Raw genomic sequence first — 16,998 nt, 5'->3', positions numbered from 1 at the left:
TTAAGTCATTTTTTCTGTCCGCAGGAAAAAATAAAAACAAAAGATTTAAGAGCAAATGAGTGTAAAGATTAGGACTTAAAAGTCAGCCGACATTTGAAGCCCATGACGCGGACAAAGAGAGAATCTTGTTTACAATATACCCACAAAGGCACCGCGCCGGAGTTAATTCGGACCGTGAATCACCAAATTCCGCGTGGAGTTCCGTGAACGGATCAGTTCCGCAATCTTCAGGTTTGTGGGAACTTGACAAATTCTCACCATTGCATTCAAAAGTCGGCTTACTCGACAGAAAATCTTTGAGGCAAAATATTAAAATGGAGATTTAAAGGACATCTGCTAGAAACCTATCGGCTACCGATCTACATGTCTGATTTTTGTAGAAAATTATGAAATATTTTTATCCAATACCGTATTTTATCATTATCATAATCAAAAATCCTTGAGCTATGGAAAACTATTAAATTTCGTTTAGATATATTTTCGTCATTTTAAAATGTATCTTTATATCTATATTCATAAATGCCTTGATAAAATGTCGGTATCGTGTGACATCACGGAAAGATATAATCATATCTTTTTAAATTGATATCCGTCAAGTCTAAGCTTCGATGCATTACAGAATAAATAATTATTTATTGACATTTATCTGCAAATTGTTGTTGTGTTTTTTTTCTTGAAAAACAAGTCGAAATGTGACAGGTCTTTTTGAAACACTACTGATTTTTTCAAAGATAATAATTTAATAAAGACTGGATGGATAAGCAGTTGCCCAAGAGATACATGGAACCAGTAAAATACACGTTTTCTAGCCACTAACCGTCATTTAAAAAAAATCCACAAGTCTATCTATAGTTTTCAGACTTCATCTAATTTGAGTACGGATATTTTTTTTCCGGTCAGCTGAAGTGGTCTAAAAAAGACACTGGCCATCCAACACCTTTAAAGAAAAAAAATACCAACTAAAAATATAGTTTACCGAATCCAATCTGTATTCTGTAAGCTGGTGTAAACATTATTTCTTTTCTTTAAGTGTATAAAACTTGATGACCTCGTCATATATCGCACAATTATAACAAAATGATACACGTGTTTGATGACATTTTTTCAAATAGAAAAAAATGTATCATTTTATACATTGCTGTATTGATAACCCTACGCATAAAATGGATATTTTCACTAACGGTGTACATGTATGAAGCACCCAGTCTGCATTTCCAGACTGCTAAAAATTCGATAAAAAATCACCCATCAACAAAATGTAAACAAGTTGCACATAGTAAAAGGTTGGGAAACTTATGTTCACTACCTCAAGAACATATTCAAAAGATTTCTGAGAAATCTAGTGGTACGTTTGCATCTTCTACTCCTTTAATGTTTGGGTTCCCAATCATTTTTTGAGATGTTTGAGGTCTATAATAAGTGCGAGTTTACCAATAACATAGGGGAACTGTTTTTGAGAGTACAACGATATTTAGTGATTATGCCAATGACGTGAAATCAATTGAACAATATGGTACACTACTTTTATAGACTTCTTTACAGACTTTTCCATCTGTTGTTACAAGTAATACATTTTAGAAACATATTTGTACACATAAAATGTTACGCAATACGAGGTAATTAAAAGGAGATGTCATTCTGTGTTTTTCTATGGTCATAAAAAATCTGATGTAAAATAGAAGATTAGGGACGGAGCGGTGATTTATTGAACAGCGGGGTAGTTCACCAACCATTGTCAGATTACGGGGTCATGCAGGGCGTCGTTTTAGGAGAACTATTATTTCAGCGCTTACAGAAAGCCGTTCCAAACTTCGTTACCGGTCTTGGGGTAACAAATAAGGATATTTTATAGGATACATTGCGTTCTCTTTGGGCCATAGCAAGGGATCAGCCCAAACAGCTTAAAAGCGACGACATAACAAGCTTAACACACACAAGAGCAGATTATCCATAATACACAGGCAGATTAGATCCAAAAGTTACTAATCTCATTGTATTTTTCAATACATATAAAACAGATTTGCTCTTTGTTTTCGTGGGAAAACGGAATCTTGAGATACGCCAGGGAATATTCCTTGTTCTTTTGCCACAAAACCATAAAGGCGATCTGCTGATAATTCCTCCGAGATCCAAAACAGAATACATCACGTGACCGACCAAAGCTCTCTCCCCGCCTCTGTTGATAAGGAAAGGAACTGGGTATAAGTATATAATTCATAGATATCCAAACCTTATGCTGCATGTATGCACTAGTATTATAATACACCCTTGTAAATGTAGTTAAACATGAGCTGCTGCGGGGGGGGGGGGGGGGGGGGGGGTCGGTAAAGAAATGTTCCACTCGATATTGACGCATGCATTTGTACTTTGATTATCTTTTCTGTTGAAAGTGCATGCATGCACGCATCCAGAATTTTTCTTCAGCAAGAGGGGCCAGGATCCGAGGAGTATTTGAGTATGGCGGGGGGGGGGGGGGGGTGTTCCGGGTCCTAGACACATTTTAGGTATCTTGTACTTCCTAAATTCATTTTTATCATACCACTGTGTCATTATAATGTACTAATTGTAAAATTGATTATGCCATTTAAAAAAAAATTTGAATGCCTCCCCCCTCCGCTTCCGCACGAGCATTTACATGTACATGTATACCAAATGCCTTGGTAATATTGAGAGTGCATTTAATTTATATATTCATATATTTACATTGTTTCCTTATATGAACATGCAGAATAGCAAAAAAGTTCAATTTTGTGTGAACCTTATCAAGACGTTTTTCATTTTCTCATATATTTTCTAATTAAAAAAAAATCTAACAGATTTTTGACCAGTCTTGACGCATGACATTTTTTTTTACATGATTATAATTTGCATTTGAGTTGAGACTTAATTTTTAAATAGTTTGTTAATCTTGTTTGCAGCCATAACAGCTTTTTTTTGTTTCTCTTGATAAAACGAAACGAAATGAGAACTCATATAGAATAACAAAACCTAGTAGTATTAATGGTCTCCTAGTTGTAAAACAAAATTTAAAAAAAAAAAAAAACCCAAAAAACCCCCCAAAACGTAGATTCGTCAAATGCTCTGCAATGGCGTCGGAAGCAAATTGAAAGTGGGGGGGGGGGGGCTAGACTAATCCTCAGAAATATTGAGGAAAAAACCTACTTCCCAAAATCATGAAAATCCTAATTCGTGGGGGGGGTGGGGGGGGGGAGTATACCTATACTTCCGAAAATTAATTTTCCCACCCAAATTTTTTTCCCCAATCATGAAATTCCTAATCCGTTAAGGGGGGGGGGGGGGGGGGAGGTGCTAGTATTACTCCAACTTCTCAATCTTTCAAGGTAAATTTAGGAACAATTACATTTCCGACGAGAAAAAGGGGGGGGGGGGCTAAACCCCCTATGATGCTATGTTCCTAATGGTTAAGTCTAACTTTGCTAAAAAAGTGGAGGGGGGGGGGGTAAGCCCCCCCCCCCCCCCAGCCCCCCGGTTCCGACGCCTATGCTCGGTAATGTATCGATGTGGCGAACCGCCTTTAAACATAATATTAGGTATACATTTTTCAACTACTACTTTTATTAGTCATTACTGTGTGTTGATAATTAAAATATACATGTATGTGTATGGTACTTTTTCATTTTAGATCAAACCGCAGAGCAGCCAGGCAGCGTGGAAATAGACCACTCTGAGGATACATTCCCTACACACGAATTAACTCGAAACAAGAACCGCCAGCTTCAAGAATTTTAACATGGAATATCCACGACCGATAATCCTATTTATAAAAGTCAGTTTTCAAAATAGTTACAGCCGTGCGACGAAAACTTCGCGCGAGGGTTTCAATCGGTTCTCTACCTGTCATAGGAGAAAAGAGGAATAACCACTATAAGCTAGAGTAAGTAATCAGGCAAATCACAAGTTGACTGTGTGATGGTAGAGAGACTGTGTGATAGTAGAGAGACTGTGTGATGGTAGAGAGACTGTGTGATGGTAGAGACACTGTGTGATGGTAGAGACACTGTGTGATGGTAGAGAGACTGTGTGATGGTAGAGACACTGTGTGATGGTAGAGAGACTGTGTGATGGTAGAGAGACTGTGTGATGGTAGAGAGACTGTGTGATGGTAGAGACACTGTGTGATGGTAGAGACACTGTGTGATGGTAGAGACACTGTGTGATGGTAGAGACACTGTGTGATGGTAGAGAGACCGTGTGATGGTAGAGAGTCTGTGTGATGGTAGAGACACTGTGTGATGGTAGAGAGACTGTGTGATGGTAGAGACACTGTGTGATGGTAGAGAGACTGTCACTGCACGAAAAATGGCGTTTAATAATATTAAATTCCCTTAAATTTACATTATACGCGGAGTTTCAAATATAATACGAGTTTAACATAGAATTATACTCATACATATAATGATGTATAATTCTAAATTAAATGTGACATTTAATTTAAATTAAATTCCCTTAAACTACATTATACGCGGAGTTTCAAATATAATACGAGTTTAACATAGAATTATACTCATACATATAATGATGTATAATTCTGAATTAAATGTGAACTTTAATTCAAATTAAATTCCCTTAAACTACATTATACGCGGAGTTTCAAATATAATACGAGTTTAAAATAGAATTATACTCATACATATAATAATGTAAAATTTTTAATTATATGTGACATTTAATTTGAATTAAATTCCCTTAAATAACATTTATACGCAGAGTTTCAAATATAATACGATTTTAAAATAGAATTATACTCATACATATAATGATGTATAATTTAAAATTAAAGATGACATTTAGTTAAAATTAAATTCTCTTAAACTCGACATTTCAAATTCAATAGGAGTTTACAAAGAAAATAAACAAGTAAAAGAATATATTGTAAATTATATGCCAGCAAAATCATTGCTTAGAATATAATAAGCAAATAAACATCAAGTCCATGAAGAGTTATAAGTATTACACTCATTCGCGCAGTGGGCGAAATACTTTTTTTTTAATTTTAAAATGCAGTTCATCTTACATTCTACTATGATGCTCTTGAAATTTTGATGTCCATATTGAATTGCGCATTTCGTTCGTTTTTTTTAATGTAATAAACAAAATGTATCCAATATATTAGCTGAATGTGTGGTCTCGTGTCGTTTTGAAACTGTTATGAATGTAGTTAATTACTAGTACTTCTACGCTGCAAGGTAAATTAAAATTTTGCATTTACCGGTACTTAATTCATTTTCCAATATTTACTTCTGCAAATATGTTTCCTTATATGAACCTTTAATATAGCGAAAACTATCAATTCTATGTAAACTTTCCTAGCGTCAAAATGATCATAGCACGCGCTTACCGGGTGGATTTTTGTAAACATAAAAACTAGGTAATTTTAACAATTCTGAATGATTTTCATTTTTCAAATGTAAATATAAGTAATAAACAGCAATGCTATAAAGTTCACCAGGATATGAACTTGGTTGGTACGTGATCAAATATTCTGATGATACCTTCATGCTACAAAGGATTTGATCACGTGACTAACCAAGAACTGTTTACCTTGCTGTTTATTTCTTAATAATCAGCAACAGAAACAAATGAGTTAAGAAACTATAAATAGCAACTTTTAATCGAAAAGGAACAGATACTAACTATCTATAAATAATAACAAAGAATAGAACACTACTGTGTAGTGAATACATGTATTGTGACCTGATCTTTTAAAATTCGTGCATGTCTTTTTAACAAAAGGTTCTTCCAAATATTACAATCATTCATGAATTTGCATAATGCTTGCAAAACTTTAAAGTATGCCTCATGAATTCACATTCAAAAATTTCAAATTAAAAACAACAAATAACTGATACCAAAACGTCACTTTTTTTACATCAAGGCAGATAATATAGCTTCATTTATAAACTCACTATTGGTTCAATCATTTAAAACTGGCAATGATAGGGTATATTAAGAGATAAATCGATGCGAGAGAAACAGAGCAAATTTCCCTTCCACAAAGGATGGTGCTAATTAACACATGGAAAAAATCCCTTAAAAATGACTTATACCAACTGGCACAGGAGGAAATATCCTTCCAAGAAGGCTGATGCCAACCGGCACAGGACGAAACATCCTTCCAAGAAGGCTGATGCCAACTGGCACAGGACGAAACATCCTTCCAAGATGGCTGATGCCAACTGGCACAGGACGAAACATCCTTCCAAGATGGCTGATGCCAACTGGCACAGGACGAAACATCCTTCCAAGAAGGCCGATGCCAACTGGCACAGGACGAAACATCCTTCCAAGAAGGCCGATGCCAACTGGCACAGGACGAAACATCCTTCCAAAATGGCCGATGCCAACTGGCACAGGACGAAACATCCTTCCAAGAAGGCCGATGCCAACTGGCACAGGACGAAACATCCTTCCAAGAAGGCCGATGCCGACTGGCACAGGACGAAACATCCTTCTATTTGGCTTGTGCTTAATAGAAATTTTTTTTTAATAATGATCTCTTCCAATTAGAACAGGGCAAAACCAAAGAAAAAAAAATTCGCAGATCACATTTCATCCACCCATTTTCAAACCTTCATGGCTAGATCAAAATTTGTTTTTACAAAGCTTAAAATTATCGCTTTATTAAATCAAAAAGATGTAAAACACTTCACATCATAGAAATGACTGTGCTATTCAACAATATAAAAACATTTTGAATCATATTTGTTGCCCAGTAGTCCATTTGCACAACTTATCTACAAAAAATTCTTTGTAAAGTGCTTAACATAATAACTCCATAAACGTTCACAGTCTCAATTCATACTGAATATGATGGATATTAAGAGCTTCAACAATATTACCTAGTGGCTACACATTCATACCCTTCATAATAGGACAAATATATGAAACGCTCTTGTTGTACAGTTTTCCTTCTGCACAAATATATCTACAAAAGATTCTCTGTACAGGAATAAAAGCAGACGGTCCAAAGGTGTCGTAAATATTTTTTTTCCAAATCTCAACTGGCTTGCCACAATGAAATCTGTAAACATTTGGAAATGGCATAAGCCAGAAAACTTTTGCAAACAAATGGACTCTACTTTCATTACCCATTAGGAGATTGTGTTGAACAAAATACTGAATGATTCCTGGTTGAAGGTCACCTGAGCCTACGTCACTGATAATTTTCCCATCATTATCATGCCAGTATGCCATAATATAAGAGGAGCGCTTGTGACGAGACTTATAGGATCCAAACACTTCTCCCCCAAAAGTAATTGAAGAACATTTTCTAAAAGACTTGGGCATACAATCAATGTGTTCATTATCACTGGGATACAAATGACAATATGTTTTTTTCAGCATAGCATAATCTTCTGAACAAAAAACATGGCATGATGACTTGTTACATTCAAATACAGAGCTAATTTGCCAATCTTGTCCAATTATGAGAGCACTTCTCTTTGACATGTACATGATCTTTAAAATTTCTACATCAGAATGAACTGTTTCAGATACTACAGTTGGAAAATGTTTTTTAAACTCATCATTGTAAAGAGATGGAAATTCCAATGAATGAACAAATGAATCTCTTAAAAATCTTCTCATTAGTTGCATTTCAATGGCTCTACTATTATTTGGCATATTCCCTAAATGACCGTTATATCTCTCAAAACTAAACAGCCAAAAAGAGTAAATAGGGCCATAATCTGAAACACATTGTGATAGGTGACAATGCATGTGCATATTGGGTGTCACAACTGAAGAGCCATATAACCTCTCAATGCCTTTACAAAAATCAATGATATATCTATCAAATTGTGAAATGTCAGCAAAAGAAATACATTTTGTTGTCAAGATTCTACATGCCATTACAAATTTTCTCCAAACATCAAGATCAGTTTTAGGCAAAATATCAACAAGAGCAAAAATTGAAAAAAAATTTGTCCAATTCTTCCATTGTTCAGCTGTAAAGCCTCCGAAGGAAGATGCAATTTTCCGAGGAATTGCCCCAATATTACTTGCTGCATCAACAGAGTCAACTCTTTCTTGAATTGTGACTAGCTGTTTTGGGTGTATAACTTTTAATCCTAGCCACAATTTCATCATTTTTTTGGCAGTTCCTTGAAATAAATTATGCATCGGATCGACAATAGACATTCGAACAGGATCAAAATAATCAATTTCACATAGTTTCGAAAATCTAACCCCCAAAGAAGATTCAAGTCTATCTCTGTCTGAGTTTTAGCCTTTTTCAGTTCTCTGATTGAAGACATGTAATTTTCTAATGTGCGTTTTGGCCAACTATTTACATCAAAACCAGAGTAATCTCTCTTGCCAAAATCTCCAGGAAATTTTTTAGAACATTTTGAGCACCCTAAACATGCTGAGTGACCTAAAAATCCACAAAGTTTTCGAGTTGCTGGTATATCACAACCAACACAGAGAAGTGCTATTTTGAATGTTTTTTTAACATTAGGACTTTTGGATGACAAAAGTTGAAATCCTTTTGACCAACCTAACTTTAGTTCATCTACTAATGGAGAAATGAAACTATTTACAGAAGGTTCATGATTGAGATCTGGTATTACTCCTATCAACAGCACATTCTTTAATTTGAATCTTTCTTGTCTTGGTAGATTTAAAATAACAGCATAAATTACTCCAATAGAGTATTTCACATGCTCAAATGGCTGGAACCAATCTAGGTTTAACATTAGTGCATAGTTATTTCTATGATTTAAAAATGAACTTCTTTCGGTTGTCATAAATTCCTTCCAAATTTTCCCATCATACACATCAGTCATGAATCCTGGCTGTTGTTTTCTTGATCTCCATATTTCACACTTATCTTCAAATCCAGGCCTCCTGACCAAATTTTGAAGAGATTGTTGTAATGGCTTATAGCAATAAGATTTAAATGGATAAAGTTTTGTTGTACCATCTGACAGTGTAACATGCTTTAGCAACAATTCTCCACATTGTTTTCTTCTCGCAAGTTGCGTATGGTTTGGAAATTCCTTGTAAGAACATTTACCAGAAATAGTTTGCCCTTCAACATTCAAAAAGCATTCTTCATATTTGTATATAGAAAAACATTTTCTGCATACAACAAATTTTAAAAAATTGTCTTTTTTAAGACCTAACTTTTTCCATAACAAATAGACTGATCCAGGAAAAACTGCAGCAAAACTTGAAAAAATGACAGATTCTTCACCCAGCTGACTAAAAAATGTCCACAAAAATGATAACAAATGATTCATAGCAGAATCGGGAAGTGCAGATACAGCTTGCCATGTACACAAAAACATACAAAACCATATCAAAAGTGTTCCTAACTTTACATTCTTATTTGGAACATTCTCCACATGCGTATTGTTATCTGTGGTATCACCTGTCTGCAAGTCTAAATCTATATCATCGATGGATATGTTATTCCAAACTTCCTCATCACTGTCCATATCATTGTCATGAAAATCTTGTGAAACATTTTTCTTAACATAAGAAGCAAAAACATCAGATAATCTATATGATGCAATATTATCATCTGACGAAGATTGGTTATCTATATGCTCACACATTTGTACATCTGGTTCATTTTCAAAATCTGTTTTCGAACACTTCCAAAGTCTAGTACTACTCTCAAAATTTTCTTTTGTGTGCTGTTCAAAATACCTAATAGAAAAAGATTGTTTACAGCCAGGACATTCCTTTCTAGACAATTTCTTTCTATGAGCAATGTGAAAAAATGAGAGTTTACGTTTCTCTGACATTTTTGATAGCTATCAACACTTAAAGAATACAGAGTTCATAGTAAAAAATAATTGAAACATCCATGGATACACTATGGCCTGCAAAATTTACAGTTTCTACATTTTTTGACTAAAAAAATACAATGATCAGTAAATCTTAACAATTTGTCTCTTTTGTGTTGCTCATCCTCTAGGATCTTCTTAAGTTTAACCACTTCTCTGTCCTCTGCTCCAAACAGTTCTTGAGCTGTTCTGTTTCTTTTTGCCACAAATGTATCGTCAATTCTGATTCCCCTTTCTTTGATTTCCAGTTCAATCTCCTTTTCTGTGGTATCAAAGGTGTCATCTACGATGTCCACTATAATTAAAATGTGAAGGATTGCAAAATGTGTATTGTGCTCAAATATATTGTTATACTTTCATGTTAAATACTGAAATCTGATTGGTTAAGACACAGTTAATAATATTTTCTATTACCCTCAGCGTTAGCAACGCACTTAGCAACGGGTAACATTAAAAAATGTTACATGCGCGAAAATTATATGCGTACGGTTCGCTGTAGAATTCACGTTATTCCTATATAAAAGCAGTAAAATTTCTTAAAAATTTAGACATTCAGTATAACAAAATAAATAGTGCCTGTTTGGGAGGATAACAGTTGAAATTGACACCCCTCGAAAACCATTGTCAACCTCCGCTTCGCGTTGGTTGACAATGGTTTTCTCTGGGTGTCAATTTCAACTGTAACCCTCCCAAACAGGCACTATTTATATAATGTAAATGTCCCTTATGTAACCAAATTGTAAATAAAGGTTACATTCAAAAATTAACATACATATTTTACTGCTCATCAAAAGTTTAAGTATTCATATTTTAACTTTAGGGTATCAATATAAATCTGCACAGAAAATATGAATTTAAGCCAAATCATACCAAAAAACTATGGAAGACAAATACAAATGGGGATAGAAGAATTGGAAAAAAATTAACGCCAATAAAGGCATTCATACCCGTTTGGGTGCAACCCAAACGTTATTAGCAATATACTTAAAATTCTTAGTATGATTCAACCTTATCCCATTGTGCTACTGAAATCTGAAAAAAATTACTTTTCACATGTCAAAATAATAATTTAATAAAGTTAGCAATTAACTTTATTATACTTTCATGTTAAATACTGAAATCTGATTGGTTTAGACGCAGTTGATAATCCGTTCTATTACCCTCAGCGTTAGCAACACACTTGGCAACGGGTAACACAACGAATTGTTACATGCGCGTAAATTATGCGCATTCGGTTCGCCGTAGAATTCACTTCATTTCTATATAGAAAAAGTAATTTCTTTTTTTAAAAATAAGACATTCAGTATAATAAAATAAATAGTGCCTGTTTGGAAGGGTAACTTTTGAAATTGACACCCCTTGAAAACCATTGTCAACCTCCACTTCGCGTTGGTTGACAATAGTTTTCTCGGGGTGTCAATTTCAACAGTTACCCTCCCAAACAGGCACTATTTATATATTATAATTTAAAATTTATATTTACAGTTCATAGGAGAGACAGTTTCAAACTTTTCTGGTTTGCTAGTTTCTTTCCTTGCCTTTTCCAGTCTTTTATTACGTCTTTTTTCCCTTCTTTTCTGCCTTTTTTCATTGGTGGAATGTCGACCCATTTTATCTATAAAAAATAATGTTCACATTAGATAACTATAGACTAGTTAGAAATGTTATCTCTTTAAGGACATAGCTATTATTCTCAGTTCTTACTGCACACTAAAAAGTTTTGATTCCATGACAATGTATGCAGTCACTCTGAAAGATCTGCTCTTTGCTGGTCTGCATGATCTTCCCTTTGATGGCAAATAAATGTGAAATAAAACTAAACAACCTACTGGAAATTATTACAAGGTTAGCTTTTTAAAAAGCTAAGAAATTCAGCCAGCTGAATATCAATTTTTAGGTCAAAAGAGAATATGCAATCTATTTAATATACCAAATACATGTATAGTCTCCAGAACAATTATGATATGCAAATTTACATTTATAAAATGCAGGTGTACTTAGTTTGCACATTTTTTTATGACTGAAGAAGCGCATAACATCGGGGGTAAGGGGAGGCCTGATCCCCCCCCCCCCCCCCTATTAGTTCCTCACAAAAAAAAACATTTTTCATGATTTTTAAAGAGGTTTCCCTATTATTTAAGGTGGTATGGGACACCTGTTGCTATTAATGTGAATCAAAGTACATTAAAACTGAAATTCTTTCACTAGTGTAGAACTTTCCAATTTTACAATATTTAACCTAAAAAGGTTTTAAAAATTTATGGAAAGGGAAAATTTTTTAAATCCCCATGGCAGCGGTATTGGAACTCATGATTTACAGATCCGCAGTGAACCCTACGCTGTTATAAAGTTGTATTTCGATTTTGGAAAATAAACTGTTGATAACATTATACTTGATTTTATTGTTTATTTCAATAATTAATATGTCACAGCATGGACTTTACCACCTTAAAGGAACTTCACGCTACCAGCACCCCTCCCCCTCCCACACACTGATTTATTGGACGGTTGAGTATTGCAAATGATTGCTCTCTGTAATTCGTGGTCCCTTGTCGCAAACAACTATATCAATATCAGGTATTCCAAACCGTGGCTCCAGACGATGACAGCGGACACAAAATACATGATACAAAAGTGTAACTGCGAAGTTTGACCAAAAGAAACTGACCATTTTCATAACTTATGCGAATTTCTTTAATAGTAACAACTGACTGTTTAATTTCTTCCCAGAATATCAATTTACGCAAGTGCATTTAAAGTTTCATTCTAATATCTTAATTACATGTAGCTAACTAATAATCAAAAATGTACAAAAGATCCTAATAACAAAATTCCAAGCTTTTCATACAGTTCTCCAGACTTGTTAATGACAATTTCATCTGGTCACCACACAGCATAATTGTTTACAGTGTCTACAGACTCTCTAACCTCCCTGACCTAATTCGCTGCTTCTGCTAACATTAATGATGCAACATCCCTTGACTTGATGAACTCTTTACAACCATTGATTAGCAGCTAGTAACCTCCATGCAGTTCATAGACCTAATTTCATGAGATAACATTCTGGCTACCACATTTAATTGACCACAAAGCTGTAGCCCCAATTTTTACATTTACACTCTCTCTCTCTTTCTCTCTCTCTCTCTCTCTCTCTCTCTCAATTTTAAATTGTGAACTGAATATAATATAACAATGTTTACTTTAATGACCGCAGCATGACTTTAGTGAAATTAATAATAAAAATTATAACAGAACCAACAATCATTTATACACTATGACTGGAATTTTATGTGTTATTAATTTTCAAGGCATCATGGTATTGTCAGCAGTCAATAAAAATATATGTAGGGCCAGAGGGCTATAATAAGCTGTGCCTGATGCCTAATCCCCTCCAATATATTATATTGAATAAATTATTGTTTATTTATATGTTTACTGGAGACTGTGAGAGAGAGAGAGAGAGAGAGAGAGAGAGAGAGAGAGAGAGAGATAGCTTCAGAAGGGGGTGGGCTGAACCCCCCGCCCCTTACAATAAAAAATGAATTTGGAAGGAGTTCTCCCCACTTTTTGGTTAGAGAGAGAGAGAGAGAGAGAGAGAGAGAGAGAGAGAGAGAGAGCATGTGGAGCAGCTCAATGCTTGTTAAGAGTTCATCAGGTCAAGGGATGTTGTGTCAGAGGCAGCTAATTAGGTCATGGGGTAAGAGAGTCTGCAGACTCTATAAATAATTATGCTGTGTGGTGACCAAATGAAAATGTCATTAACAAGTCTGGAGAACTGTATGAGGGTGCTATGGTTAGAAAGGCATTTTTATGAGGTTAGGGAAGGTGAAAATAACGAAGTGGATAAGTTATTTTGAATAGCGGACATAACCATGATCATCAACAATTCATTTGTAGTTTTTCTAAAAGGACTTAACTGCTTAATAAAGAATAATTTAACGTTGTTACAAATGTTTAAATAATTATAAAGTGAAATAATAAATAACAGCCATTCTCCAGAAATGGTTCCAAATATGGGATTGCTTTCAGTGAAAAATGAACTTTTGATATTCGTGTTTTAATTGTAATAATATTGAAGTACAACTATTCGCCGATATAATTATGAAATTTGACTCACCAAAATTTCTTCGTTCACGAAATATTTGATTTTGAATACCATATTAAAAACCCTGTTACGGAAGTCAGAAGTGAACTAATGCAACTAATCCTCGGCCTGTACAATAACAGTAAACATCACTAGCCTTTTTGTTTGATATCATATTGATTACGAATGACATATTTGACAGAATCATGAAGAATTTAAATTTAAGGGGGACATATTTTCAAAAATATCTTTATTTTAAGAAAATCTTTATTTTCAACAATAAAAAAGAAAATAATGCATCATCTTTCATTCAAATTCAAATGTAAACTAGGAACAATTTCATATGTTCAATGATTTTAATTAAAATATTGAAACAACAGAACATTAATATAGAGATGTTGAGAAATTGTACATCTCAAATTGATGTCAGAGGGATTTTTAAAGATAATGGCCCAAAGTTACGGAAGTTAGCAAATGACCTTTTTCATGGAGAATATTTTTTCCAATACATTTTACAACCAAATATTAGAGAGTAAAAATCAAATACAGGTTATTCATTGTAGAAAATACATTTTTAACTTAATAAGCACGCTTTTTAAAAAAAATTCTTTTCTGTAATTAGTATGTAATCAACATTACTTAGATTTAAAAATGTTGACATGAAATATCTGTCTAAAATAGTGAAATACCCAATTGTGTTAAAATTACACGCTCTGATGGATGTACCAAACACAGTTATGAAATATACCGGTAAAAATATCAAACATATAAATCAGTTGTCTTTTTATATTTGATAAAAAGCTTGGATGGTTCGTTACGGATGTCAGAGATTATAATTTCACAAATATCTACTCCTATGATGTTTTAAATAGTCATGAAATTTATTGGTTATATTTTCCTAAACTTCCTTTTTTATTTGGAGGAACTGGGGTCTTATCCCCATTAAAATATGGGTTGACTGAATCCACATCTCACCTTTTTCGGATTTTCACTTATGTTTCTCCATGCTTGCCTGCTTTGCATTAATGTATATACGCATATAATGTATTAATGCATATATATACATATGTATATGTATTGTTACTAATAAGTCAACTAAATAAGGTCTGTTTTTCGCAAGTATATATAAACTCTTACTAGTTTAAATTTCGGGTATTAGTTCTTAAAAAAAACTGACATCCGTAACTAATCATGTTTAGAAAAAAAAAATCATGAACAGAGTATTTATCAAATATTCTGATCCGGGAATAATACCATTTCGATATAAACCTGCATGCATATTAATACAACCTTAAAAAGCCAAATATATTTTGGTCACCTGATATTTTTTTTTATCAAATCACATGTGGTAGAAAACAATAAGCTTGATGCACTATATTTCAATAGAGTAAACTATAAATAGCATATTATGCTAATATTACATGAAAAATGACCACTTTGTTGATTTTAAAACATAAGAATAGATTATCCGTCGTGGAAAATATACATAAGAAGCACTGGAATGAACAGATGCCAAATCTGTTTTTTCCCCTGATATCCGTAACGCTGCAGCAAATATTTAAAAAATATTGTCAAATGATAAATTGTCTTAGGTGAATTGGTTTTAATCTGCAACTGATATATCTCTTGCAAATAAAAATAAACTAAAACAGATAAATCTACACATAATGATTCATATTTTTTCGATAGTTTAGCACACTCACATCATATTTTTCTCAAAAATGCACTTTGTATCAAAATATTAATTGCTTCAGTTAAGAATATCAAGGTTCCTTTACTTTCTAAACTCATGTTCTGTTTCGCTGAACAATCCAAATTATTATCGATGGAAAACCGAGCCATATATCACTGATTGAAAATACTGTTACGGATGTCATACGTTATGCCGGTCAGGGGTTTTAGTAAATTTTCTTCTCACAGTACCATGCTATTTTATTATTTTTCTACAGATGATGATAGATAGCTTCGGAATACTGTGTTCTCCAAAGGCTTCATGAATAAGTTTTTCAAATGCCATGAATTTAGTTGAAAATGGCGTTACGGAAGTCAGGCTTTGAAATGCGTCAAACTCAATTTTCAATTTTATAATCGATGATTAAAAAAACACATAGATTTTCGATTGTAAATTGTATATATTTTTCTTTTAATTTGCCTATGACATTCAATTACTATAATATCAATAGATATTGTTTTGAATATCATCGCTTACTTTTAAGTCAAACACGTGTTACGGAAATCAGGACTGTTTCAGCGACAATATATAAATCGGGGGTAAAAAAGAAAGAAAAGATTGTTATCAACAGGTGTTTACTGACAAAACACGCTATGTGATGCTGAAATAAAAAATGAGTTTTAATTGTCTCTTTCATCACCGTAATGCTATTTAGTATTGTAGTAAAATTGAAATATTCATGTGCGACATGCTGAAAAATACACAAACCGATTTTTTATTGAAATAATTTGACATTATTTGACACTTCAAATGCATGTTGTTTGGTATCAAAATTTGTAATTTTTACTGTAGATATCTCCAGAGAAAAGTATCAGCCAAATATATTAAACGGCAAATAATAATTTTGTGATGAATGCTGGCGACAACATTATATCATAATTGGAACCATTTCTGGAGAATGGCTGATAAAATATTACTTACCACCTAGAACTTCACTCAGTATAGGCCTACATGTACGACTGCTGTTTCACCTATATTACAAAAAACAAAAATGCATAGTATTCGATCGAGAGTATCATAGTTTTTGAAGGATTTTTAAACACATGCACACACACACACACACTCATGATCATATCTACAAATATTTCGACCCATAATTCATTATTTTAATACTGTACCAGTAATCTAATTAATTGTTCCTAGAGAGAGAGAGAGAGAGAGAGAGAGAGAGAGAGGGAGAGAGAGAGAGAGAGATCCTACCTCTTCAAATCTGTTGACGCTTCGGAACTGTTGATTACATCGTTTTGATGTGCGATGTGCAGACAATGCATTGGGCGCGGTCTGATTTTTCCGCCAAAATATTGATGAAGCTGGTGATGCATATTTAGTTTCGTATAGTCAAAGTTAGTAAAAGAATAAGGGGAGTC

General features: G+C 33.8%; 1 protein-coding gene across 2 annotated transcripts; it reads right to left on the bottom strand.

Moving 5' to 3' along the window:
- Nucleotides 1-9,839: 9,839 nt before the first annotated feature.
- On the bottom strand, nt 9,840-16,929 carry LOC128170193 (uncharacterized). 2 transcript variants are annotated; one of them, XR_008241704.1, is made up of 4 exons: nt 16,832-16,929; nt 16,553-16,602; nt 11,299-11,430; nt 9,840-10,110 (listed from the first exon to the last, which is right to left on the bottom strand). XR_008241704.1 is itself a non-coding variant. In XM_052836127.1 (2 exons), the coding sequence occupies exons 1-2, from the start codon at nt 11,423-11,425 to the stop codon at nt 9,845-9,847; spliced, it is 393 nt and encodes a 130-aa protein (XP_052692087.1). In that variant the 5' UTR covers nt 11,426-11,838; the 3' UTR covers nt 9,840-9,844. The 2 variants fall into 2 exon arrangements, 1 of the variants encoding a protein (XP_052692087.1); XM_052836127.1 differs by lacking the exons at nt 16,553-16,602; nt 16,832-16,929 and having other exon boundaries at nt 11,299-11,838.
- Nucleotides 16,930-16,998: the final 69 nt, after the last annotated feature.

This window comes from Crassostrea angulata, chromosome 1 (genome assembly GCF_025612915.1).
Source record: "Crassostrea angulata isolate pt1a10 chromosome 1, ASM2561291v2, whole genome shotgun sequence".
Taxonomy (NCBI): domain Eukaryota; kingdom Metazoa; phylum Mollusca; class Bivalvia; order Ostreida; family Ostreidae; genus Magallana; species Magallana angulata.
Note: the sequence above shows the minus strand (reverse complement) of the source record. Positions and strands in the feature narration are given on the sequence as shown.